The 26,442-nt window shown below is 32.1% G+C and overlaps 3 protein-coding genes, 1 long non-coding RNA gene and 1 other non-coding gene across 6 annotated transcripts; 1 reads left to right on the top strand and 4 right to left on the bottom strand.

Moving 5' to 3' along the window:
• Positions 1–2,194: 2,194 nt before the first annotated feature.
• Positions 2,195–5,636, bottom strand: LOC108840700 (putative transcription factor bHLH041). The gene is made up of 8 exons (XM_018613528.2): positions 5,381–5,636; positions 5,130–5,252; positions 4,903–5,008; positions 4,741–4,755; positions 4,577–4,642; positions 3,754–4,437; positions 3,107–3,487; positions 2,195–2,612 (listed from the first exon to the last, which is right to left on the bottom strand). Exons 1-8 carry the CDS (start codon positions 5,500–5,502, stop codon positions 2,547–2,549), a joined length of 1,563 nt encoding a protein of 520 aa, XP_018469030.2. The 5' UTR covers positions 5,503–5,636; the 3' UTR covers positions 2,195–2,546.
• Positions 5,637–6,890: 1,254 nt separating this feature from the next.
• LOC130508627 (uncharacterized) lies at positions 6,891–7,334 on the bottom strand. Its single transcript, XM_057004221.1, has one exon. The coding sequence runs from the start codon at positions 7,332–7,334 to the stop codon at positions 6,891–6,893; it is 444 nt and encodes a 147-aa protein (XP_056860201.1).
• A 1,077-nt stretch (positions 7,335–8,411) lies between these two features.
• Positions 8,412–8,514, top strand: LOC130508920 (U6 spliceosomal RNA). The gene has a single exon (XR_008943104.1). It is a non-coding gene; the product is annotated as a U6 spliceosomal RNA (small nuclear RNA).
• A 7,825-nt stretch (positions 8,515–16,339) lies between these two features.
• LOC108840141 (cytokinin dehydrogenase 3) lies at positions 16,340–19,716 on the bottom strand. 2 transcript variants are annotated; one of them, XM_018612969.2, is made up of 5 exons: positions 19,054–19,715; positions 17,805–17,932; positions 17,438–17,698; positions 17,051–17,319; positions 16,340–16,967 (listed from the first exon to the last, which is right to left on the bottom strand). In XM_018612969.2, exons 1-5 carry the CDS (start codon positions 19,661–19,663, stop codon positions 16,682–16,684), a joined length of 1,554 nt encoding a protein of 517 aa, XP_018468471.1. In that variant the 5' UTR covers positions 19,664–19,715; the 3' UTR covers positions 16,340–16,681. The 2 variants fall into 2 exon arrangements, with proteins under 2 accessions (XP_018468471.1, XP_056859545.1); XM_057003565.1 differs by lacking the exon at positions 16,340–16,967 and having other exon boundaries at positions 17,047–17,319; positions 19,054–19,716.
• Positions 19,717–24,608: 4,892 nt separating this feature from the next.
• LOC130500069 (uncharacterized) lies at positions 24,609–25,600 on the bottom strand. The gene is made up of 2 exons (XR_008938859.1): positions 25,422–25,600; positions 24,609–25,326 (listed from the first exon to the last, which is right to left on the bottom strand). It is a non-coding gene; the product is annotated as an uncharacterized LOC130500069 (long non-coding RNA).
• Positions 25,601–26,442: the final 842 nt, after the last annotated feature.

Here is a 26,442-nt window from a genome sequence, read left to right as displayed (position 1 = left end):
AATCTATTAGATCAGTTCGTTTTCTTGTTCCATAATTTAAATTGCCTATATTATATAGTACGATGAGAATATTAAATATAGCTACCTTGTCAAGACTATATATATAGTACTAAGAATCGAGTTGCATACAATTTTTTTTTTTGCTAAACGTAGTTAAATACAATGTTTCAGGACATTTTAACTAAGGGCCTGACTGGTGTAACCGCAGCGGTTGCGGTTGCGGTTGCGGGAGTTTGCGGGTGCGGATGGTTGCGGTTTCAAGCGTTTTTTAGAGATTTGTACGACTGGTATAGCTGTTAGAAATTGTTGCGTTTGCGGGACTCTTATGACTGGTAAACTACAAAACGCAACATCTGTTAAATAATAATTTAACAATATTTACATTTTATGTAATTATAAAAATATTAAAAATCATAAAAATATGATAAATATAAAATTTATATTTATAAAATCATATTATTTAATTTTAAAAATTTATAGAAAATATTTTAGTTTTGAATTTTATAATATAAATTGAAATATAATATGAATACATTTTACAATTTCTATTATTTCAATTGAAAATTTTTATTGGATATTTTTAGTATTATTTTTATTTATTCTGTTTTTAAAGAAAAAAAATTTACCCTCCCGCAACCGCCCGCAACCGCAAACGCTAGCTGGAACCAGCTTTTGATTTTAAGAGGTTCGGAGCGGTTTGAAGCGATTTGTAGCGTTTTCTGTGATTGTTTCGAAACGCCAACAACCGCTATAAACCGCAAAAGCTGCGTTTGCGGGTGGTAGCGGGAAAACCAGTCGGCACCTAAGCTTTTGAGTTTCTCACTTTTTCAATTAAAATAGTCAACCTCCTTTTCATCTTTAAGTAACTAGAAGCATTGCATAATCTTCTAAAGCTCCACCTGTTTAAGTGTTGCTTTATTCTTTTAAATACATTGTACATAGGAGTGTCTCAATATATAATATTGTAAAATTCAATAACCTGAGTAGCTGATATAGAAAATAAATAAATAAATAACCTAAAACCTTTACGAGATTCGGAGATGACTACCTGAGAAGAAGGTTCTTCCTTAATCTCAATCGGGTCAAAACTGCCGTCTTCCAAAAATCTATGTTCTGAATTTTCTTTAGACTGCAAATGTTTTTGTTCTGTGACACTTTAGCCCTACCCTCATTTTCTTCGCAATTACATTTCATTTAGTTTCGAAAATCAAATGATATTTTTAGTTCATACTTGTAAAAAATTTAACTGCAAGTTTTTAAGTTTTTGTAATTTCACTATCTATCAAATAATCTGTATTAAGAAAAAATGTCTTCGGTGTGCAGTTTTTCTTTAATTATGTGTTGCAGAATTTATGTATTCCATTTTCTTAGTTTTTTTTTGTAAATGAAAAAAAAAACAATTATCCATTTTCTTAGTTATTACACAAAGAAATAAAGCATATAATAATTATACGTACAATTACACATTTTTGGTAAAACAATTATACATTTTGAACCGACACTTGATTCAAAAACGCACTTTGGAGTATTAGTTTTCATGAAACGAAATGAAGTTGTATATTTCCATTGAATTTGATACCTTATGTATGGTATCGCACATTCTGCAAAAAAAAAGGGTACTGGAATCTAGAGTTAATCACGTTTATAAAATGGAAAATAATTTGAAGATATATTTTCTAATTTGAATTTGGGAAGTGAGAACTAGGTATGTTCCGTTCCTTAAGTGGAATTAATCCATATGTCCTTCATTCTCTTGAAGTTTCACTTTTCCTTTTTATCTAGAGATGTCCTAATCGTTTCCTTTCTCCATTTAGCAAGAAAAAAGGTTCAGTCAATTTGGGCGACAAAAGAAAATTAAACTTAAACCACATATATTTATGAGCGATTCTATAGATCGTGACTCACAATTTTATACAGTATGTTATTTATTTTTTTGAAAATTATGTATGTTATATCTTCCATACATACATATTTTGTATTTCAAAAAGAGACTAAAATTGATGACAGAGTGATATTATAAAATTATAACGCAATAATAATATATGCAACTTATTAAACAAAAAAAAGAAACGAAAAAAATCTCTACAACTTGAAACCGTACGGACTACGTCGGACGAAAAGTACAATGATTGAATACCAAATCATACATTCTATGTACGACCCATCAATCATAAAGTTCTAAATAAAGTTACACTGATACCAACATGTATTTTTAAAGAAAAGTTCACATCAGCCAGCTTCTACTAAATAAATATTGCCTATTACAAAACTATATATACGCTAGCAACAATAAAATAGACAGAAACAATGGGTCAAGATTGATTCACGGAATAGCGATGAATGGCTGAAACAGTCCACAGTAATAAGAACAAGAAGAGGACCATCGAAAACGATATGAGCCGCCGAACGCGAGCATAACCAAAACAGACAAATAACATCGATCATTAATTTAATATGTATATTATTAAGTTGTAAGCTTAGAAGAGGAAATAAAGTATGATTATACGAATTAAATATATAGTTAGGATTTAGGAATAATCTTGTTGTCAGTGAGCCAAGTCAGCAACAACTCTTCTGACTGCTTCTTGGAAGGCTGATTCGTCGCATTCACCCTACAAAACAATCAAACTTTTGACGTTTTAATTCTGTTCTTCACAACGACTAATAAATCTTTTTAGTCAAGATCGAACTAGTGGTTATCAACTGATCTTATCAATTATACATAATTATATTGACACCATCATATAAATTTGTGGAAGAGAAAATTTTGACGTTTTTAAGAAAAATTGGATATATATATATCACATAAATTTCCACCTAACAAATAATCCAGCCAATCAATGCAATTCCTTGAATAAATCCCAGCACATTAAACAATGTCTAAATGTGAACTCTCTTTTTATATTAATAAAAAGTAGACGAAGAAACTATATGCAACTACTACCGTTACAAATACTTAATCCTTTTGTATAAGCTAACTAACAATGAGTATGAGTTATTAACATATATATACAAAATACTTAGTCATTTTGAATAAGTTAATTGCAGCCCTTAGGTAATTTTAACATATCCAAATAAATTAATAGAATGAAGATTGTTATTTTACCTCAATCTTGAGCCTAAAGCTCACGAGAACGATCGTAGTAACTCCATCTTCGCTAGTTCGGGCTTTACCGTTGATTGATATTAAACTAACATTGTTGATTTGCCTTAAGAACTCTAGAAGCCTTATGATCAAATCATCAGCCCTAATGTTGTCTCCTCTTAGAACAACTCTTAGATCCAAAACCCTTTCTCTGGATGTGGATTCGGGTATATGTATTATACTAACATTAAACCTCTCATCGGGTTGTAAAACATTTTCCATCTCTCTTTCTCCCGCTAGCTTAGCCTCCAGCTCTCGATTTCTCTCTAGTAGTTTCGAAATGTCGCCTTGCAAAGAAGTTAGATGCTCCCTTGCAGTTGTTAGGACCGATGCTTTATCTTTCTGTTTAAAAGTTTTAACCATAACATTAGCTCAAAACATATATCATGGTTAGTATTTGAAATATATGTAACCTAGAAATCTTATGTCTAGACCACATGTTTAAGTAATATGATTGATCATCATTAAAAGAAAAATAAATCTTACTCAAAGTATTAATACGTTTTAAAGAAAACTGTGAATAGGTTAAGGAATTTAAATCATTGTATACATGAACTTAAAATATACAAAAAGACAAAAAATATACAAAAAAATATTATAGCACATACCTTAGTTCCAGGAGGAAGGAGAGATCTTAATGCTTGAAAGCTATCATTAAGCTTTTCTCGCCGTTTCCTCTCCGATATCATATGATGCAACTGCGTTGCCGTTGGCACACGCCCGCCACCGCTTCCATCACCGCCGCCGTCTGTAGCGTTTTCCCTAACAAAACGCTCTCTCCGGTCAATGTTAAGCCTATTGTAGTACGAAATCGCTCTTTTCATCATACTTTGCCTCCGTACACCGCTCCCACCGCCGCCGCTAGTCATGCAGTAGTATCTCTTAAAAGCGGTGGCCCTTCCTTTTCGCTGCGGCGATGAAGAAGTAGAGGAAGGACTTGAAGACGCCGTTATAACCGCTAAGATAGCTCGTGCCATTACTTCTTCCTCATGTTCGCGGTTGCGAAACAAAGGCTCTTGGTGTTGCTGATGGATCATGTTGGTCGTTGTTGCTGTGGTGCCCGGAGCTAGCAGCGGAACGTTAACGGCGTCAGTCGTCGTTGAAGGTTTAGGGATGAGTGGGAATAAGAGAGATGAATATTCTGAGGCGTTTTGGGGACTGTCTAGTGATCTAAGAGAGGAAGAAGATGAAGAAGGAGGAGGCGGTGGCCAGAGATAGTCGGAGTTGACCGGAGAAGTCTTTCTACTGAAATCTTCAGGGAACCAATCTCGAAGACTTGCTTCTATTTTCATCTGTCGTTTGGGTCAATGTACATGTACATACGGTATTAATATATGTTTATATAGAGAAAGAGAGACCTAAATATAAATAAAAATAACTAATAAATAATAATGATCTTATTGAATTAATGTTATACTTGTAAATACATACATTTGCAGCATCGTACGTAAATCCGAGTTCGATCTCTCCGCTCCGACAACCCATGAATATCACCGTCTGATCATAATACATACATATACAACGTTATATATACGTAAATTATATATTATATATGTATTACATTTTGGTTGGAAGTTATGAAAAATATAATGTACCTGAATCCTGGATTCCTGCAAAATTTTAAGAAACGAGACGAAAATGATTAGTAATGAATATTCATATCATTAACCTATAACAACAAGACTATATTTGGTATTAGCATTATTGGTTAGAATTGATAATTTTTTTTTTGTAAAAAGGTTAGAATTGATAATGACCTGATAGAAGAGACGTTGTGCATCGTTAGAAGCAAGTCTTTGTATATCTTGCGTCCGAATCTCCAAGTATGGGAGGTTATTCATAAACGCCATGCTTGGTATATGTCTTCATTGAAAAATCATAACATTTAGACTATATGAATCTGATATTATAGTATGTATATATATATATTTATATGAAAAACATTCCGTTATATACATGAACAAGTTTGATGAATAATTTTTACCCATTTTGGAGAGGGATGATGGATTGGCGATATTCATGGAACAATCTTCTGGCTAAACTTCCAGTAGACGTAGAAGGCTCGTGAGATGATTCATTGAGATATCCATCGAATGATATCAAGTAGCTGCAGCTCAAAAATAAAATGCACCTTTTGTGAATAAAATACCATACATTCTAAAGATATATGAACATGCTATGTGTAATGTGTATATATATAATGATCAAGAACGAGGAAGATATGATGATTATTACTTAGAAGGTCGAGGAAAATAATAGGACCAGAGAGAAATGTAGATGCATCCAAGAGAATGAGCTAGCGACCCGATTAACTGTTTTCGGGTATTCGGATCATCCGTTAAGAAGATTGCGTCCATGAAGGATGTCACTCTCTCTCAAACACAACAGAAGATTATGAGAATTTGATGATGAAGATGATGAAGAAGGAGGATAGATAATTAGAGAGCTCCATTTCTTAGCTTATGTGATAACAAGAGAGAGATGGAGGGAGGGAAAGTTATTCGTTCTATTTTTATTTTCTTATTTGAAAAGGATAGAAAATATTAAAGTGAAGAAAAGTAGAGAGAAGAAGCAGCCAAACAAGATATTAGAAAGAGAGAAGAAAGAGAAAGAGAGAGTCAAAGTCGCATGGTCCAAAGTTTTGAAAGACGGTCAAGAGAGGATGGCAAATTGTTTTTTTTTTTTGGTGTGAGATTTTTATTTATTTATTCGATCAACCTAGCAAATTATCGTAAAAGTTTCACTTTAAAACTGGGTATATCTTGCTTTGATTAATAAACTATATTTTTGTGTAAATGTGTGATTTTAATTTATTTATTTTCTGTTTTTGTTTTTTTTTTGCTAAAGGATTTTCTATTAAAAAGTATGAGAAATAAAATGTTACAAGCCTTAAGCTAGTGACCCAACTGATCCAAGTTTATATTAAACTAGATTCTGACCCGCGCTTTTGAAGCGCAGAATATTTTACGATGAAAAATTTCACTAATAATTTTACAAATATTTTGGTAAATGTTAAAGAGTGTGTATTTAAAATATTTTTTCATTTAAATCAGTATTTTTAAATTCAACCCGATTGTGATTATACCGGTTAATCCGGAGATCTGACAATACAATTTATGTTTTTAAAATATTCATATTAAAAAATCACTAAAATCCGAGATTAACCGATTGAACTGATGGATGACCGATATGTAATCTAATTGGATTTAAATTGTAATAGCTTCATAATTTGTAATCTTATAATCGGAATTTTAAAGTTTACTATTTTGCAATTTATGATAGTGAACTTTAAAATTATGACGTTTCTACAAAATTTTAAAGAGAAAATGATAGATATAAAATAACTAAGATTAATTATTGTATTATTTGGAAACATTGATAGTAGTATAAAAATATATTGTTTGAAAACATTGATACTAGTATAAAGAAATAAATATATTGTTTGGAAACATTGATAGTAGTATAAAGAAATAAGTATATTGTTTGAAAACATGGATAATAGTATAAAGAAAGAAACATAAAGTGATTTAATGTATGTTTAACTATATAGTATAAATGTGTATTTAATTTAAAAACTTACAAAATAAATGTTAGGTCCAACAGAATGTTTCTGTTTTAATAAGATAGATAACCCAATCTAAACAAGCCCAAACAGATAATAAGCCCAAACTGGTAGTAGCAATAGATAGTGAAGCCCAAACGGTAATTGGAGAAACAGAGAAAACGAGGGTGAGCGATGATCAGCTCATGATCGGGAGGAGAACCAGATGGTTAGAAGCTCCGACGATTCAGCTGGATTAGTAAATCGATATGTTGCAATTCTGTTCCTCACAAGCCGGTCTAGGTCTCGAAACGTAGCAGAGAAGGGTCTGAATTGGTTCCTATGGATCCTGTTATTTCTCTCAACCCACAGAAGATAAATGGTCGCCTGCCAGCATAGAAGAAGTAGTTTCTTGCGCTGTCTTGTTCCCGAGTACTGTCGCAGAGCAGTGAGTGTCGCATCCCAGCTCTGAGAAGGGGTGAATCCACAACGATCAGCCACCATAGTCCATAGATTCCAAGTGTAGCTACATTCAAAATATAAGTGGTTTCTCGATTCGGTGTAGCCCCGACAGAGAACACAAAGTCCATCCGTTTGAAGCCCCCATTGCAACAGACGATCCTTGGTAGGACACCGGTTGAGCACCATTAGCCAAGTCAGAAACCTGTGTTTTGGGATCCCGCAGAGTTCCAAACTTCCTTATGCCATGCCACCATCGGTGAAGTATCCCGCAAGAGGCTGTAGATGAGACGAGTTGAGTACTGCTGCGATGAAGATCCGTCGGGGCACCAGACATAGTGATCGCAGTCGTCTGTTAAAGTGATGGAAGTGATGTGGGAGAAGATACTTAGTTGCTCTTCCGAACGTGCCGCAGGAAGAACCCAGTGATCAAACTCCCAGAGCTCAGCTAAGGTGGCGTCAGATCGAATGTCCAGAGATAGTGAAGATTGGTTCTGAAGATTCTGTTTTTGTTGTAACTAATTATATCCTTATCAATTTTTCTTTTTACTTTTTCACTCAGTTTTCTTTTAAAAAGTTCTTTAACAATATACTAGTAAATTCATTCATTTTGCTAAGATGGTAAATAATGTTTATAGTTTTGTTATTATTTAGTGGAGTAATATATCTAAAAATATTGTTTCTCTTAACCATGAATAAAAAATGCATGTCATAAAGAATACAAGATTGACTTCTTACCAAAAAAAAAGAATACAAGATTGACTAAAAAGCGATTCATCAGGGTATCTTTAATTCATCGTACATGTTAATAATAATTTAAAAAAAGTTTTTAGACCACCTCCAACAGAAGGTTTTAACTCAAAAGTTCTATATATATATATATATAATATGTGTATTGGGTAATTTAATTTTTGTGGATAAATTTAATCCAAAATATCTAATTAGATACTTTTAATTCGGTTTTCCATAAATTTAAAACTCTATAAATACATTATATATATATATATATTAAACCTTTGAACTAGAACTTTCTATTGTAGATTCTTTTGGAAGAATTTTTTGTTACAAAAATTAAAAAACAATTACACAGTAGAAAAGAGAGACATCAAAAGGTAAGATTCGTATGTGCAGGAAGGAAATCTACACTGTTCTTAAGAAACTATAGTACCAACGTGTCTTCTTTTAATTTGTCTAATTTATTTTACATATTAAAGTTAATTAATCAATCAAGTTATTAATATAAGAATATGAGAAATTTAGGTTTTCGTCCCTTCGAGGACATCCGATAAAATTGGAACGAGACACAGAAGATTAGTATGGCCCCTGCGTAAGGATGACACGCACAAATCGAGAAATTGTCCAAATTTTTTTTAGCAAAAAAAAAAAAGAAATTTAGGTTTTCAGAAATCAACCAATCAATGATGCTCTTAAGGCCGCAGCTCCAATGCCTTAAAACATGAAAGTTTCTAAAAAAATAGTAATACTATAATTATTCATTTATGTTTTTTTTTAACTAGATAAAGTATTTGTTTTTTCTCAAGTGGTGACATGTGTTCTTTGAGTATGTATGGAGTTTCCTAAAACCTATTAATTAAGAATGTTTTCTTTTTTTTCCCTAAATTTACTATTTTCTCTTTTCTTTAAAATGTTAAGAACTCTTTTTGATATTTCTGCTTTAATATTAAAAGGTCGTACAGAGTTCCACAACTGACTATTTGTCTATTGTTGAAAAACCTTTACTATTACCATAAAAAGCATTTTTTTTTTCCGTCAATGGATTTTTAATATTAAAACAAGGATGGGCCAAACCCAGTTACACATTAAGGGCCCATACATCCGAAGCCCAACAACATATAACTAACAAACCAAACCGACCACTCTATCCCCTAGTGGCCCAAGACCAAACCCACTAAAGCATCCGACGACCTACTCGGATAAGGCAAGCGAGGAGACCGGACACGTGTAAGAATCCGGGCCGTTAGCTGGACACGTGCCTCCTCTGTCTCGACTCGATCTAACCGCTAGAAAGTCGCCGGAGAAACTTCGCCGTCACCGTCGTTCCGCCAGATCTCAGAACCACAAAAGCCTCCGACGAAACCATCTCTTCTCTTCTACGCTTCAACTTCGACCCGAAGAGCTTCAACGAACCAATCGCAAGCTCCGCCGACATAACCAACTGATAAAGCTCCAAGCGCACGAACCGAGAACCCCACAACCACCGACGAAACACCAGAGATCTCCACTAAAGGTCAACGACACAAGACCAAACTAAAGCCGACAGAGCCAGACTGAAGGAGCCTCCACTCTCCGGCGACCAAAACCGGCGACGGCGAAGCTGCAGGAGCTTTCACCTCCCGGAATAAAGCCGGCGTCGACAGAGCTGCGATAGCCTCCATCACCCGGAAACAGCCTATGAACATGCAAACCCGTCTTCTCACGCCGAGAGCTTCCACATAGACGCGTCCTCCCTCCAAGCAAAGAAACCACCGCTGAACGATGGTGATGACCCAGAGCTCCGACAAGGCGTTTGGTGGTAAGCGGCGAGAAGGACAGCAAAAAGAAAACTCTTAACTAAAAGAAAGAAGGTTCCGGCGCCGGCACGGACGCTCACGCGCCGGCCGGACGTCGAACCTTCTCAGATCGCCTTTCTCTCTCCACCATAAAAAGCATAATCATGTAGTTTTTATATAATTCAATATCCTCCCTTTTCTGCTTATATTCCAATGCTTCTGGTCATCTCCTCATCTTACTGAATATTTAATACATGTATATATAATATTTTATGTCCTTCCCAGAATATATTAATGTGGGTATAATATTATATACATCTTCTCATCTTTCTGAATATTTTAATACTTTCTTTTTTTCTGTAACGCTCTGAATATTTTAATACATGTATAGTTTTATATGTCTTTCCCCGAATATACAACGTATCAAAAGAAATCGACGAGCTTCGAGAACTTATGATTCATTGATGGAAATGCTACTTCGCTATATATCCTATATATACATTCATGTAAAAGTATATTTATAACATTTACAAAAATATATAAAAGCAATCAAAACATATTTTGTGCAGACCACATAATAGTAAATGTTTGTATACACTGTAAAGTACTGAAAGTAAGAACTAAAAGTATGATTAGTGGAGGTATTTTTGAAGCTTAGCGACATATTTAGGCAGCAATTAATCTTTAATTTTTTTATAAATTTATAGATCAATTTATTTTCTTTACAGAAGTGAATAATATTAGCTCATGATTTTATGCAAGAGAATAGTAGTTATTTAATCAAGTGGTCTTGGTACAATGGTAAAAGATTCACAAATGTGAAAACCATTATGAGTTCGATTCTTTTTGTCCATTTGAAATGTCTTCAATGGTAAAAATATACGGATCTTACAGGTAGTCCTCAGATCTATTTTTTTTTTAAATCATACCAAGGATATCAAAAAAAAAGAATGCTATTCATTCGAGTTTTCAAGATTTTTTTTTGAGCAACTATAAGAAAAAGAAAAACCGATTAAACATAATCAACACCACATAGTTGGACGAATAATTCGATTGTACACATTTAGGCGTGTCCTGAAACAATATGTGTGTTTAGCATCGATTTATATTTTTAATTTCATATTTGGAGCATTTTTCTCAACGAGTTCATTTAAATGCATGCCTCGTTCACATTTCCGCCAGGGTCATTCATCTTACGCACTAGGACCCTGATAAACCAATATGAACCAATAGTGATGACTGAAAGAAAGAAAGAAAAAAATCATTTATTACGTTCATATATTTAAACATTTATTACGTTCATATATTTAAACAGTTATTTTAAAATCTATGTTTGAAATGTTTTATGTTTAACTTTGTTTAATTTAATAAATAAATTTTATTTTAAAAAAAAATTGTTTAATTTACATTTAATATTTTTATTATTAAGAACTTTAATTAAAAAAACTATCTATAAATGATAATAATTAAGTGTATCTTAATAATGTATCTTAGCTTAATGATAATAATTAAAAAATCATTATGGCCCACTTAATATACAATTAGTGTATCTACCTATAAACATGCTCTTAGTTCCATCGATTAATAATACTCATCAATCAACTAATTACGTATAAAGTAATACTCAAAAAAATGACATCCCGTCCTTGTGCAATACAGGGGGACATAAGAGCATGATTAACCGGTTATGGCACTGGAACTCTTCCACTCGTATCTTTATAACGAGCCTTCCCATAAAATTTGCATGTAACCCGCTGTTTATCAGCCCTCCAATAAATCATGCAGTTATCGCTGCATACATCTATTACCTGATACGATAAACCAAGATCAGCTACCAGTTTCTGAACCTCGTAATATGAACCAGGGGCTACATTATCCTCAGGTAGAATACCTTTTACAAAATCAGCAATCGCATCCACACAGTCTTCAGCCAATTATAATCTGTTTTAATGCCCATCAGTCTTGTTGCAGATGATAAAGTTGAATGACCATCTCTGCATCATTCATACAAGGGTTGCTTTCCAGCATCCAACATATCATAAAATCTCATAGCTTGTGTATTGGGTAAATCTTCCCCTCTAAAATGATCATTTACTATCTGCTCAGTACCTACACCATAATCTACATCCGTTCTAATTGGTTCTTCTAACCTAACCGCAGGCTGAGGTTCGCTAGTACTACCATATTCATAATCAGTTTCCCCATGATGATACCAAATTTTGTAACTCCGTATAAACTCATTCAAATATAGATGAGTCCAAACATCCCACTCTTTAATAACCTTTATATTTTTACAATTAGAGCAAGGACATCTTAACTTACCTTTTTCTGCTTCCGGTTGTCGTTGAGCTATCCCCATGAATTCGTTTATACCTCGTTGGTATTCTTCTGTAAGCAATCTCGTGTTCGGATCCAAATGAGGTCGATCGATCCAAGAACGATAATAATTTGAAGAAGACATCTTTCTTTCAATCTAATTCGTGAGTAAATATAGTATGTGAGAGGATGAAGAAATGGAGTGAATGGAGAGGATGAGGGGTGCTCGTATTTATAGATGAGAAGCTGCCGACATTACCGAGGAAATTCCGACGGAATTCCGACGGCAACGGCTTTTTCCTCGGAATTTCCTCGGTAATTTGAAAATTTCCCAACGGCTCTCTAACGGCTATAATATATCCTCAGATTTTCGTCGGTTTTTTTCCGAGGAACATTGTTTCCTCGGTATTTCATAAGAAAATACCGACGAAATTTTCTTTCCTCAGAATTCCGTCGGTATATTCCGAGGAAATTCCGAGGAAACTCAAATTTTGTGTTTCCTCGGAATTTCCTCGGAAATCTCTCAGAATATTCCGAGGATCTCATTTTCCGTCGGAATGTCCGTCAGAATCGCCATGTTTTCTTGTAGTGACCCTGTTTTCTTAGTCATAGTTCTTAACTCATGATTTGACATTTTTTTTTGGAAAAATCCCATAAAAAACTCTCAAAGTGTCACTTACTAACAATTTAAACCTTGAAGTTTTTTCACTAACATTTTTAACCTTCAAAGTGACATTTGTATCATAAAAAACCTTCAAAGCAAAAAGTTGACCAGTCCACTATGTAATTTTTCAAAAATAATTATTTAATTAATAAAATAAACAAAAAAAATAAATAAATAATTCAAAAATAAATAAAAATCGAAACTTTTAACAAAAGTTACAAAAATAAAAAAAAATCAAAAAATTAAATTAAAATTTTAGAAAATTAAATAATTTTTTTTAAATGAAATAATTTTCTAAAATAAAAATAAAATAAAAATAACTAAAAATAATAATAAATAAGATTAAATTTAAGTGGAAAAGAACCAAATAAAAAGTTTACAATTTAAAAAAAATGGAAAATAGAAAATTCAAAATTCAAAATTCACTAGTAACAATGATGGTTTCTTACATAACCGTTAATAATAAAGATAATTACCATATCTCCAATGATAGTTTCTAACATCATCGTTGAAAATGACAGAAAAATCTTTTTCAAGCTTTTGAATTTTTATTTTTTAAATATATGAATTTTTATTTTCCATTTTTTTAATTTGATCTAAATATTAATTAATTTTATGGTTTTTTTTTAATTTTCTGATTTTTATTTAATTTATGAGTTTTTATTAAATTTTACGATTTTTGTTTAATTTTCTGGTTTTTATTTAATTTTGATTATTTTACTAATTAAATAATATTATTTAATAATTTAAATAAAACAAAAAATATAAAAAATCAGAAAATTAAAAATTAAAAAATTAAAAAAAATCGTAAAATTTAATAGAAACTCATAAATTAAATAAAAATTAGAAACCATCATTGTCACTAGTGATATATTTGAAATTGTTATTGTCCATGATGATATGATATATTTTTTGAAAAAATATTATAATTAAAAAAAACTATTTTGAATTCTGAAATTTCTATTTTTTTTTTCAAAATGAACTTTTTATTTAGTTCTTCTCTATTTAAATTTAATCTTATTTATTATTAAAATTTTAGTTATTTTTATTTTGTTTTATAAAATTTTAAAATTAAAATTTTTATTATGTTTTCATTTTTGTGAATTTTATTAAAAGTTTCGATTTTAATTTATTATTTTAATTTATTTTAATTTATTTATTTTGTTTATATTATTAATTAAATAATTATTTTTGAAAAATTAACTGCTGAACAGGTCAATTTTTTGCTTTGGAGGTTTTTTATGATACAAAAATCATTTTGAAGGTTAAAAGTTTTAGTTAAAAAAACTTCAAGGTTTAAAGTGCTAGTAAACGACACTTTGAGAGTTTTTTATGCGATTTTTCCCTTTTTTATATTTTTAGCTAAGATACGACTATTATATCTCTTATTTAAGAGACAATTCTTAGATTTTTTTAGTTAAAATCTAAGAAATTTAAGAACGGTCTCTTATCCAAAGCTAAAAGCCTTAGTTAAGAGTCCGGAGTTAATCATGGTCTAAAGATATCAATTACTGATATAATCTCTTAAATTATATCTAAATAACTGTAACGAAAATATAACTTTAACTATAAAAAAAAACCCTTTAACTAGATGATTTGTTTTCATTTTCAGCGGAAACGTTTGTTGCCAGTATTGAGAATGGCCAGCTGCTTGATAAAGACGGCATTGCCAATTAAGAGCGTGTCGTTAATAATAGAGTGATTAAGAAAACACCACGTAGTTGGGCTTTTATCAATAAAACTAGCCTAGAACTTGACCTATTTGGGCCAATCCTGTAGGCCCATATACTAACATTTCTAAACTCGTATTTTATTCTGGTTTAGACTTTTAGAGTCGACTTCCCCACGGTTGGTAATTTTTACATGCTACGACCTGCATGCACAATTTTTTTTGACAACCTACCGGTTGATCCGGTCGACCCCGAAAGGAACCCACGTAGTATTACAAAGTGAATTAACCTGAAAGCTTATCACACTGTCTGACCCGAATTTAAATATGCTCCGAAAAAAAAATATGTTCTGACTAATGCAAATAGTGGACCGATTATCTGTTATGGCTCGCCCAAAACCAAAATGGTCAAATAATGATAATTTAGTTTCTATAAAAAATCGAACTTAAAACTGATGTAGATATAACTAAATCTAGAAGATTGTACCACCACTTAGTTTACATGCATGATTTTAAATAAATTTTAGTATTTTTTTGTGAAAGGGTTTGTTGATTTCAATGGATAAATTTTAGTGTCTTTAGAATTTTTTTTAGTATCTTACCATAGCCATGGCCATAAATTTTAGCATAGCCTGCTTGTATGTTTGAACAGTACAGTCAGATTCCATTTGTTTTCAAATTTATTTAATTTTAAAATCAAACTAAAAGTGAAAAAATTATAATATATAACTGTGGATGGTAATTAGACCAACAGTATAAAATATGCAAGGGAATCTCATGATTGTAGTTTTAGTTATGATGCAATGAGATTTTACGTTATACAATATTTTAGGTAGCAATCTCTAAACGTTTCGGCTTTTCACATGATATGTGGATTGTAGATAGAAATATAAATATTCGGTACTTGGTAAGAAATTTAGGTTGGAGATTCCTTCGGATCACAAAGCTACCGGCTGCAGCTTTCATCATATGCTTTCCACTTTGGACGACGCTTTTGTCGTTTTTATGACTTTACTTAATAAATTAATCGCAATACATCTTTTATAAACAAACAAAACTTAAAATTAATCGAATTTAGACAGCTGATCAAAACAGTATACTATTTTACTGTAGTGATTATTATACTTTTGATTATTAATTTACCATATGTTTTAGGTGATTTATAAAAAGTTTAAAAAAAACATATATAATAAAAGATGGTGAATCTAATAAAATCTATGTATAGATCATTAACAAGTGTTAATTTTGATAATTGCTTTGGCAATATGCCTAACAAAACAACCGAGAAAATGATCGATACTATTGACTGATAGAAAATGAAAATATTCGATTCTTATCAAACCAAAAAAAAAAAAAAAAAAAAACCAATTATACGTGGATCTCGCTCGACCAAGATCTTCAAAGTACAGAAAAACAATATTAAAAAACGAGAAAGGAGGCAAGAAGTTTGGATGTCTCCTGCTTTCCCGCAGACTGTAACAAAAAGGCTTGGGAACATTTTTCAGACAAAATGATTTATTATTCGCTTTATTAACTGTTTAATATTTACATGTATGTTCAAATGTTACTTACAGATCAAAAGATAGGTTTCACATTTGTACTTTCAAATCTTATGATCATGTCCTTCCCTTTCGTATCAAGTTCCACTTTCTTACCATCATTATGGTTTATTTTTATTTCCTTATCACCAAAATCTCCCACCGAACTTTAGATTATTTCTTATGATTTATTCAAGTGGAATTTGCAATAGTCTAAAGTTAATATAGCAACCAGAATCCGTGAAAAGCGTGGACAGACACATACATATAAAGTGCGAACGACTAACAATTAACATCTATCTTATTAAAACAGAAACATTATGACTTTTTCTAGGTAGATTTTTAAATTGGACCTACTATTAGATATGATATATTTTCTGATCCTATTAACTAACAATTAATGTTAGTAAATTATTTCCTTATTCTATGCTAACTTAATACCTTATATACATTTATTTTATCAGTTGGCCCATTTTTTTTTTCTATTCAAAAAAAAAAAATTTCTTTTCCAATTAATTTCATAACCAATAGGCAGTAATGTTAAATTTGAGATTTCATAATCACCATCCAATAAATCCATGCGATGATCACCCTGCAATACATTACTCCTTAACCAATTCAAACATGATTATATATCGGATTACCGGGTTTACTGGCTCGACGATCTAAATTGGATTTAAAAATATTGATTCAAACGCAATTTTTTAAATAGACAAAATTCTTACATATTAAATATTTGTAACATTTTTAACAAAATTTTGAATCATAAAATATCCCGCGCTTCCGAAGCGCGGGTTATAATCTAGTTCTTAATTATTGCCTAACACAAGTTTATTTATTTAAAATATATTTTGTCCTGGGGACAAGATCATTTTAGGATCATATCTATATTTTCTCTCTAGAAAAATATTCCACCTTGGACCAAAGTGTCTAACCCATCCTTCTTGTGATGCATGATAAGGAAGATATTGTATGACATCCATTTTAGCATCTTCACAAAACTTCAATACTTCCATATTTTCTTTATCATAAGCCTCCCAATTGTCAAACTCGGCCGATCGTAAGAACCCTACCGCATAAAATACATCTTCTTCGGGTATAGCGGTCGACATTTGATCATTCCACCTTAAACAAAAGGCTTATAAGTTAGCTACTTCAACATGTCTAGGATTAAATAACTTTGAGTAGGTAAATATCATTTAACTCACTTGTTGCGATTCATGGGATAAACAAGAAGTGGACCGGTAGTGATGTTGTTTCTAAGGATGATACCCTTAAAGACACCATAATCAAATCTTGAAATCTGGGACTTTGGTACGAAAAGATTAAGCCATGGATGTGGAACATCCCATTGTCCTTTGGATTTCAGTTTTAGCTCACCCGTTCGAACCCGGTTCAAGAAATCCATATACGTAACATCTTTCTCGTACACAAACCCTCTTACATAGTTTAAACTCTCGCGTAACTCCTCCATTTCCTGCATAGTTTAAATAATTGAGAAAATTAATAAACATATAATATAAGATAGATTTGTTTAATTATGAGTGGAGATCCTAACTAATTATACTTGTATAATTGTGTATATGTGTACGGACCTCGTTGACTGAGTGTTGAGAAGTTTCGTCGTAATACTTGACGACTTCGAGACAGTAGATGACACGGTGTCGTTTGATCATTGAGACGATCCTCAAGTGATCGGACGGTGGGTAGTAAGTGGATCTCCAGTTATCAGGTGGGCCATGGTCAAGCATAACGGAACCTTCCAAGAAATGTAAACCGTCGGTTTCTGATATCAATCGTTCTTGATCTCTTGTGAATTCAGAGAAATCAGTGTATAGAAACCTTAACCATTTAGCCTGAAAATTTCCAAAAATAGATATACATTCTTAGTCAAATATTTCGATAATTTTTTCTTAGTTATGTAAAATAAATATTATTGCATAATTTACATATGTAACATACCCTTTTTGGAGCTATTTCGAGTTTAATCCTGGCTCTTGTTATAATCCCGAATTGACCCAAACCTCCTAACGCCGCGTAGAAAAGATCTGAGTTCGTGTCGTCCGAACAGGTTACAATCTCTCCTTTTCCTATAAAATTCCGGGGAAAAATAACTGACCCAATTAGAAAGTTCAGTCTTAAAATATTTCAACATATTTGGACCGTAAGACTACAAAGAATACCATAGTTTATAGAAGAGATGCAACGAGTTTAAGATAAAATATATTTGTTTTAAGCCTAAAGTGTCAAAGTCGGTCCCATTAATATATCTTATCTCCTAACCAAACTTTGGAAGTAGATCAGTCTTCGTAAACGAACTACAATTGAGACCAACAATGTATGTATATGGAATTATGGATGCATATGTGGACATAATGGTACAACTATCAGCTTTTTTTTTTTTGAACAAGGTACAACTATTAGCTATAATATGAAAATTGACTGTTACTTAATTCCATTAGACCTGGTTATGACCAAACGTTATAAGCTTTTGAGTTTTGTCTTTATGCCACAAGAAACCTCGTGAAAAACCATACGCGTGGGACCATTTTGGTTGAATATTTGTTTGTCACCCGGTTATAGGAACAGTTACATGACATTAACGTGCTGACCATTATGTAAATTTCGCGGAGATGAAACTTAAGTTCGACGAAACATCCATAATATGTAAGAAATAGTAAATTTCAAAAACATTTAGTTAGTAGTAACTTATTATATATATAGCGTTAACAAAATCCTAATAAAACGTAGAATCAAAATTTTGTTCTATTTCAACTATCAAGTAGAGACTCTTTTTTTTTTGTACAACACTTTCAAGTAGAGACTATATATATATTATAATCACACGTATCTTTCACGAATTTTAATATGAAATTTCTGTTGCTAAAACAGCAATAATGCTAAATCTTCTATCACTACAACAAAGAAAAAGCTTTTCTTACAACCACCTATTTTATACATAGCTCGTGTTTTTCTTTCTACTCTTAGACAAAAATAATGTGATTAGCTAGATGTGTGAAAACAAGAAAAGCTATCCACAAGTTCGAGAAATATGTACAAAAGAGACAAACAAAACAAGAGCATAAACACAAGTGACCACGCAGATCTAAAAAAACGTACGATTTTATTGTATTTTTATTTTTTTTGACGTCAAACGTACGAAGTAAATACTGCATATATTTGGAATATATGTAGAAAGCATGGTACGTACCAGTAATAACATCCAGCTCTAGAACATTTGAGATCTGTGGACCGTACCGAGACGCTTGTCCGCTTATTCCGCCGTTGGATAACGTTCCACCGACGGTTAAATACAAATAGTCCGTCCAAGAAACCGGCGTTAACCCCAACTCCAGCGTTTTATTCAACACCTCAATCCATAGCCACGCACTGTCCACGTCAGCATACAAACCGGTCCTTGACACCTTTATGCCTCTGTCCTCGTTTACCATTGACCGCATGTTGACCACGACTCCGTCTTTAGCCGCAGCTTGGCCACGGAAGCTGTGTCCGTGTCCACGAGCGGCTATAGGAAAAGAGGATTGAGAGTCGAAAGAAAGTTTTATGAGATCGGTGATGTCTTGGACGGAGGAAGGGTTTAAGACGGCGGAGGGTAAAATTTTGGTGACGTGGCCGAAATCGATGGCAGCTGCTTCGACGGAGGAGGAGGCCGAGGTGAGTTTTCCGGCGAAGTTGTCGTTGGAAAGGATATTCCATGGTTGTGGTGATGTGTTGTTGGTTGTGATTGGAGTTAAAAGAGTAGTGATAAATATTGTTATCACTAGAAGATGAATTTGTGATGCAAAGTTATAACTTGCCATGTTTTTCTGGGATATATGTTTGGACACTTTAGCTTTGGTTATATCAATGAAGAGTAGTAGAACTGTATTTATAGAGCCACCCATGGAGACACGTATATTGTGCGGGTTTCCGTAAGTTGATTTTTTTTTCTTTTGTCACAGACCGTAAGTTGATTTATTGAGGTAATTAGAAGTTACTGGGCGAGTATCATCTGTGTAATTATTAACTCAGTTAAACCCATTTTCATTTATTTTAACTGATTTTTATTTTCCTTAAAAGTACTAATTTATTGAATACATGTTTCTATAATTAGCTAATAAATTGAGCTGACTCGATTAAATTGTTAGATGGTGTATGTCAAATATAATGTTAGCTTATGAAATAAGTTTTTATAGCTTATGATATGAAGTTCTGTGATTAATATACATTCAAAAACCAATAAAGGGTTGGTCTAATGGATTCATTTTTTGATTATATAATAGGATTTAAAGGATTATATGTTTAATATTTTTGTTGGAAAATATAATTTCTAAAAAGAATTAATTAAGAATGGTTTGAATCTCATCTTAGGGGATGTTCGGGTGACCCAAAACTCTTAGATCTTTTTTTTTTCTTTTTGTAAATATGCATTCAATATTCTGAAAAAGATATATATTGAATATTTTATTATCCTAAAAAGAAAATCTACAATAAAATCGCAGTCACGTGAGAATATTAGAAAACCACTTGCATAGGCAAATAGTCTTCGCTTCTTTATATACGCACGATGTAACTCGCTAGTCAAATGGTTTTGTAAAATATTCCAAATTCCATTTTGTACGTACATTAAAATTTTCTATAGTAGCTTCGTACATGTGACCAAAGAATAGCATTCACATTTTTATAAAAATATACTTTGTTTTGATAATTGGTTCATATGTAATTTGGATGCCATTAATTACAATTTAGTTTAGAGTTCACGAAAAAAAAGAGAAATCATATGCATGCATGTCTATCAAAAGTTAATAGCTATTCTCAACCAACAACTGATATTGTAGATGAGACTTCATTGGTTGATAAAAAAAAGATGAAACTTAATTTTGAAATAACATAATATTGTAATGATCATCATCACCACCACCATGCATTATCATGATCATAACTGTGATTAGTTGTAAATATCAAAAAGAGCTATAAGACATGTACCATAACTATATCATGGGATTGGAAATTGGTCTTAGATCCCCATATACGATTATTTCCCAACGGACAACGAATCTTGACCCTCTGATCAAGCACAATTACGTTAGAACTTGTCTAGGTTTTATATTTTGCTGGTGAGAGTTAAACCTGTCAACACATATACATAAACATTAAAAAAAATCATGTTTGTAAAAAAAATATAGAACAAAAAGAGATTTAAATTGTCAGATACTAAAGACACCCACGGTTTTGTGGATGCAGCATGGACTGCCTTATCGGGTTTTGGTGGAATTAAATGGCTTTTTAAAGATGCTCCAAAAAGACACAAATGTGCTCTGTGAAAACACCTCCAAATGGAGAGTTATAACTTATAACTATAAGATTCTAAAAGTACACATATATGTATATATATATATACATATACATATATGTGTACTTTTAGAACCTCAAAGTTAGAACCTCCATTGAAGATGATCTAAGATTCTACCTCTCACTAGATTGTAGCGGAAGCCATAAACATGAAAGCAGCATTTTGATTTAGCTCTGAAAGCGGTAAGTTGTCAGTGATTTTAACCATGATTCAGTCGCATGTTTCCAAAAAATGGCATATTTTGTACTGTTATATTTTATTTTATTCTTAAACCATCAGAACATTTGTCTTAAATTTGTTCTCAATCGAATGTTTTATACTATATGGATGAATTGATGTTCCTTTCGGAGAATAATTCTCATTAAAATCCCTACTAGATGATGTTTCCTTGTCACACATAGGTCATCATCAAAAGAATCTACAAGATCTTGTTCCTCTGAGGTCTGGATAATTTATGAACTTCCTCGCGGCTATCGAAAAGTGTCATTATTTATAATAATAGAAAAAATTTATCTTGAATTTCATTAAAAATTGTAGGCTAAACTTTCTAGATTTGTGATTAATCATTCTGCTGTAAATAGACAATAAAAAGCAAGACATGAATATCCTCAAGATTACATTCTGTTTGCTTCTTTTGCCACATGTAGCTTGTTGTCGCTACAGTTATTTTATTATATACTTTTCTGGATGTTTATTAATTTGTTTTCTAATAGTGAGTTGAAAACTTGAAATATCTTAAGCAATTAGAAAACAAGATAATACGAGTCTAATTAGAGGAATTGAAGTACTGAACCGTCAAGTTCAATGCGATATTACCATTATTACATTTTATTTTTATGTCACTTTTATTTTATTGACACCCTCATTACCAAATTTCATCATAGGTTCTCATCACTTTATTAAATGTTCCGGCTGTAACATTCATTTCCCAAATGTCATTTTTTCATTATACCTTATTACCTTAACCAGTCATATAGTTAACAAGATAAGAAACGTGGTCTTTACTTATGTTACATGAAAACGGATATGCGGAAGCGGAATCGTATAGAAGCGTAGAAGCGACATTTTTTACAAAATTAGGAAGTAGAAACGTATCAGAAGCGTATATTTATATATGTATATATACATATTAAAAATAAAAAATACAAATATGACTAAAAACTATATGATTCAAATTAAAAATAAAAAATTATTCATTTATAATAATTTTATATGATTTCATGTTAAAACAGTGAGAATATACATAAATTAAGTTTATGAGATATTATTATACTAATTATTTTTAATATTTTTCAAATAATTAACACAATATATTTGAATAAATACAATATATCTATAATAAACTCTCAATGCATAAATATAATGTATAGTATTAGTTTTAATATTTATATATTTATATTCTCTATTTCACTATTATATAAAAACAAAACAACATTTTTTATATTTTTATTTACTTATAACATGTATCTTTTTAAAATGGAAGCATGATTCTAAAACGAAATCCTAAGCTTCCAACGTGTTTTTAAAGAAGTATTTTTGAAAACGTACTGGAAACGAGATTTCGAGAGCTTCCACAAGTTTTCGATTTTGATTCCGGTTCCAAAACGGAAAACGGACGTATAACGAAGCTTCCATGTAACCTAGGTATTTATTTACTTTTATTTTATTTTACTTTTGTTAACTGGCAAAATCTCGGCCAAAATTCTGACTTGGGTTTCTTTTATTTTTCCATGATACTTAATAAACGTTTGTCAGCTTCACCAAACAAATGAGATGTCTTCTTTTTGGTAATCATTATCCAAATAGCTATTATGATTTTTAGTTTTCGCTACACATGTATCCAGCCACATTGGATATTTGTAAACCTAAATTATATTTGATTAGAATAGGTATGATTTTCTCTGTTCAAATATAAACTAAGACAATTATTTTCTCTTTGCCATACATAATATTTTTCTCCAATACAGATCCGGATTCGAATCCCGTTGGCCGCTGAAGAATTAACATTTAACATTCCAACATCGCGAGAGACAGGGACCAACACCTGAATTAAAAACGTATACTGCAAACACGTGACTAGTCTGGATTCATTTCTTTGGAAGCCAGAATACTTCTGTATAATAAAAAAAAAATATTTTTCCTGATCAAATTGTTAATTGCAATTTGCATGAGGTAAAGATTATATTTTTGTATTAGTAAGAAAAACATTAAGACATTGTAACCGGACAGCAAAACCATGGTAGACGCACGTGTAATTGTCATATTCTTTCCTCTTTACAACTTCGTGTCGCGAAATAATCGATGATGAGCAACGAACAAAACGACAAGTGATTAGCGGTGATTGCTTAAGAATTAATTAGGGCCTCCTTAACTGGAACCTGAAAATTTAGAAGATCATCATCACTCAAAGCGACCTTCATTCAGTTTGTATTTGTATCTCACGATGCATAAAAAAAGAAGAAGAATAGCATTTAAAAAATTCATGAGCTGTATAGGTTGCAATAATGGAATTGTATTGGAGCGAAAACTCAAAAAGAAAGGAACATAGGTAATTAGGGTAATGATTTCAATTCGTGAGCAAATTTTGTTATATGTTCGTATCTATTTACATTTAATTAAGTAAGTACTATTTGAGTTGTCTTAAACCTTTATTTGGCCATGCATCATCATGCTCCATATATGTTCCCTTCGTATATATTATCCATTCATCATTACTAGATTGAAGGCGCATGTGCGCAGCCCCTCAATAAGTGACATGTACTTTTGGCGAAAAAATGGCTTAGCATCATTGCGATCTAAGTAAATTCAGAGCACGTCAAAAAGGAAAGACAGAGTAAACAAGAGCTTATAAACCTTTAATTTCCGGGCGTGTGAAACTAATATTCTTTACCCATTTGGTTATAAAAACGTTAGGGTTAATATCTCATCACAAAAAATAATTAACCTGTGGAAGAAAAAAAAACTTTTAACTTTTTGTCAAAAAAAACCTTTAACCTCTTTTTTTTTCATATTTATTTTTTCAATCAATTCGAGACTTGGAAATTGAAATGTTGATTACAATTTTGATTACACACTCAAACCAAACAAAAGAAGACTAATTCAAATTTTGCACGTTTAGTTTCGCTCAACCACCACATTGGTGCGTTCCATTAAACCGTTTCAGAATCCTTAGAATATCAGTTCTTTGTTTTCTACCGTTGATGTGAATCACAGGAATGTGGTGTTCACCTCGTTGTCTTAGTTGCCGGTAACTCCTGTGATGTCACTAGAGTGGCTAGATCATGATGATCTTTTCAAACTTACAATTAACATTGATTTTTTCAAACTTTTCGAACTAACGTTTTGGACACCAAAAGTAGACGAGGTACAATGAAACCAATTCAGAGGAGAGTTCACTTGGCCTCATAAAACGATCGGTTAAGAGTGGAAACTGTCTCAATCCTAGAAGAACAAAAATGAAAAACACTTTGTAACAAGGCGGGGCAGGAAGACAACATATATATATATATATATATATATATATATATATATATATATATATATCAGATTCTGCAAAAAGGAAGAAGACTAGTCTACCAAAACATCCAAAAGAACATCCTGACACTATGATGACTATATCCCACCCAGGCCTCTACGATAAATATCAGCGGAAAAACTTTATCATGGTTGAAAAACGATGTTTTGGTCTGAACAAGAAAACCCCATCCAATCTTCTTTGCATATCACTGGCACACAACGCTGGAGATACAAAAGTTAGAAGATGAAACGAATCTGACAAGCCCAAAATCCAAACGAGTGAAACCGGCCAAAATTGAAACCAGATCACAAGGAGGACATGCAATATGAAGTGTGATCATCGGAGAGAAGATTGAGACTGACATAGCCGACAAAGAAACCCGTAACTCTAAAGCCACAAACGCTAGAACTCCAACTAGACTGGATACTCATAATCATCAGGAGACCTTGTAACCCATCGGCAGAGCGAACCTGACAACTCCAATGAGCACAAAACGCATCCATACACCAAGACAAGACGCTGAGCCCCGGTTCAGAGAGGATTCAACGCTCCTCCTCTTGATAGAGACATCATCTGTTTATAATCGAATAAGAGTATAGGGGAGAGCCTATCTTCTACCCTCACGCGCAGCAAACACCAATAAATCCAAACGGATTTACAAACGGAAAATTAGAACTTTTGAGTAACCAAACCCCAAAAAATGACTCACCTCCTCAAACCACCACATGCACCTTGTTACAACTCCAACCAGGAAACTCGAGCACCAGATCAAAATTTCTCCAGAACAGAGAAATTATTCAGGCGAGAAGGCGATGACCATAATTACATACATTTCGATACATTTCGACACCGTGATATGAAAAAGGAAAGCGAACAAAGAAAAAAGAGAGAAAGAGAAAGTGAGGAAAAAGGCATTTCTAAAGGTAAAAACAGCGAACCGCCGGAACAAAACCATAAATCGCTGATTTTTGTTTTTTGGAGAAAAATCAAAGAGTCGAAAAGAAATAAATTAATCGATGTTAGTTAAAACGTTATTTTAGTTTTGTTAAAATTAACTACAACTTGGTGCAATAAAAAAACATGTATATTCATGTCCATCTCTGTGGATAGACACTACATAGAACACACATAAATATACACAATGCATGTTATGATGTGAGTATATTTTGTAAATATATCGATTGTTGTGTTGTAATACGTTTTTGGTAAAATTGTGTTTGTAATATTATAACATCATATACGTATACTTTTGTTGGCTTGTATTCTTGAAATTCAATTTAGATAATTAGAGTTTAAGGGAAGTGGAATTAAGCAATGATATGTTTTACGTGATGGATATATATTATTGTAGACTGACATACAAAACATGATGAAGATTTGCAAATCCCTAATTAAGCTGGTTTAGTTATGCCAGCTTAATTAAACAAAAATGCGGATTAATTCATTTGTATACATCAGATTATGATTTAATAAATCATCCCGACAACCACATTTTCAACATTAACTACAAAAAAGTATTTTTAGTAATTACAACCTCCAACTAAAAAGATCATTTGTAATTCAAACTTCCAACTATTTATGTTATATTTTAACCCTCCAATTTTGATTTTGTTAGCACGCAGAATCCTCCGTTTACGGTGTCGTGATTTATAGACAGAAATCGTTAATGCATAACCCTGCATTTCATTTAAGATAGAAAACACTAAGTTTTTTGTTTAAAACAGCAAAAC

This window comes from Raphanus sativus, chromosome 2, assembly GCF_000801105.2.
Source record: "Raphanus sativus cultivar WK10039 chromosome 2, ASM80110v3, whole genome shotgun sequence".
NCBI classification, from domain to species: Eukaryota; Viridiplantae; Streptophyta; class Magnoliopsida; order Brassicales; family Brassicaceae; genus Raphanus; species Raphanus sativus.
The sequence above is the reverse complement of the archived record's forward strand: the minus strand, read 5'-3'. Positions and strand labels throughout refer to the sequence as shown.

Excerpts from the sequence above, each read along its gene's own strand:
- LOC108840700 (XM_018613528.2), bottom strand. The coding sequence starts at position 5,502 with ATGGACGCAATCTTCTTAACGGATGATCCGAATACCCGAAAACAGTTA. Across the intron at positions 4,438-4,576 it reads TTACGTACGATGCTGCAAAT|ATGAAAATAGAAGCAAGTCT; the intron begins GTATGTATTTAC and ends CCCAAACGACAG. Across the intron at positions 3,488-3,753 it reads TCCTTCCTCCTGGAACTAAG|AAAGATAAAGCATCGGTCCT; the intron begins GTATGTGCTATA and ends ACTTTTAAACAG.
- LOC130508627 (XM_057004221.1), bottom strand. The coding sequence starts at position 7,334 with ATGGTGCTCAACCGGTGTCCTACCAAGGATCGTCTGTTGCAATGGGGG.
- LOC108840141 (XM_018612969.2), bottom strand. The coding sequence starts at position 19,663 with ATGGCAAGTTATAACTTTGCATCACAAATTCATCTTCTAGTGATAACA. Across the intron at positions 17,699-17,804 it reads TCGAAATAGCTCCAAAAAGG|GCTAAATGGTTAAGGTTTCT; the intron begins GTATGTTACATA and ends GGAAATTTTCAG. Across the intron at positions 17,320-17,437 it reads CTCAACACTCAGTCAACGAG|GAAATGGAGGAGTTACGCGA; the intron begins GTCCGTACACAT and ends TAAACTATGCAG.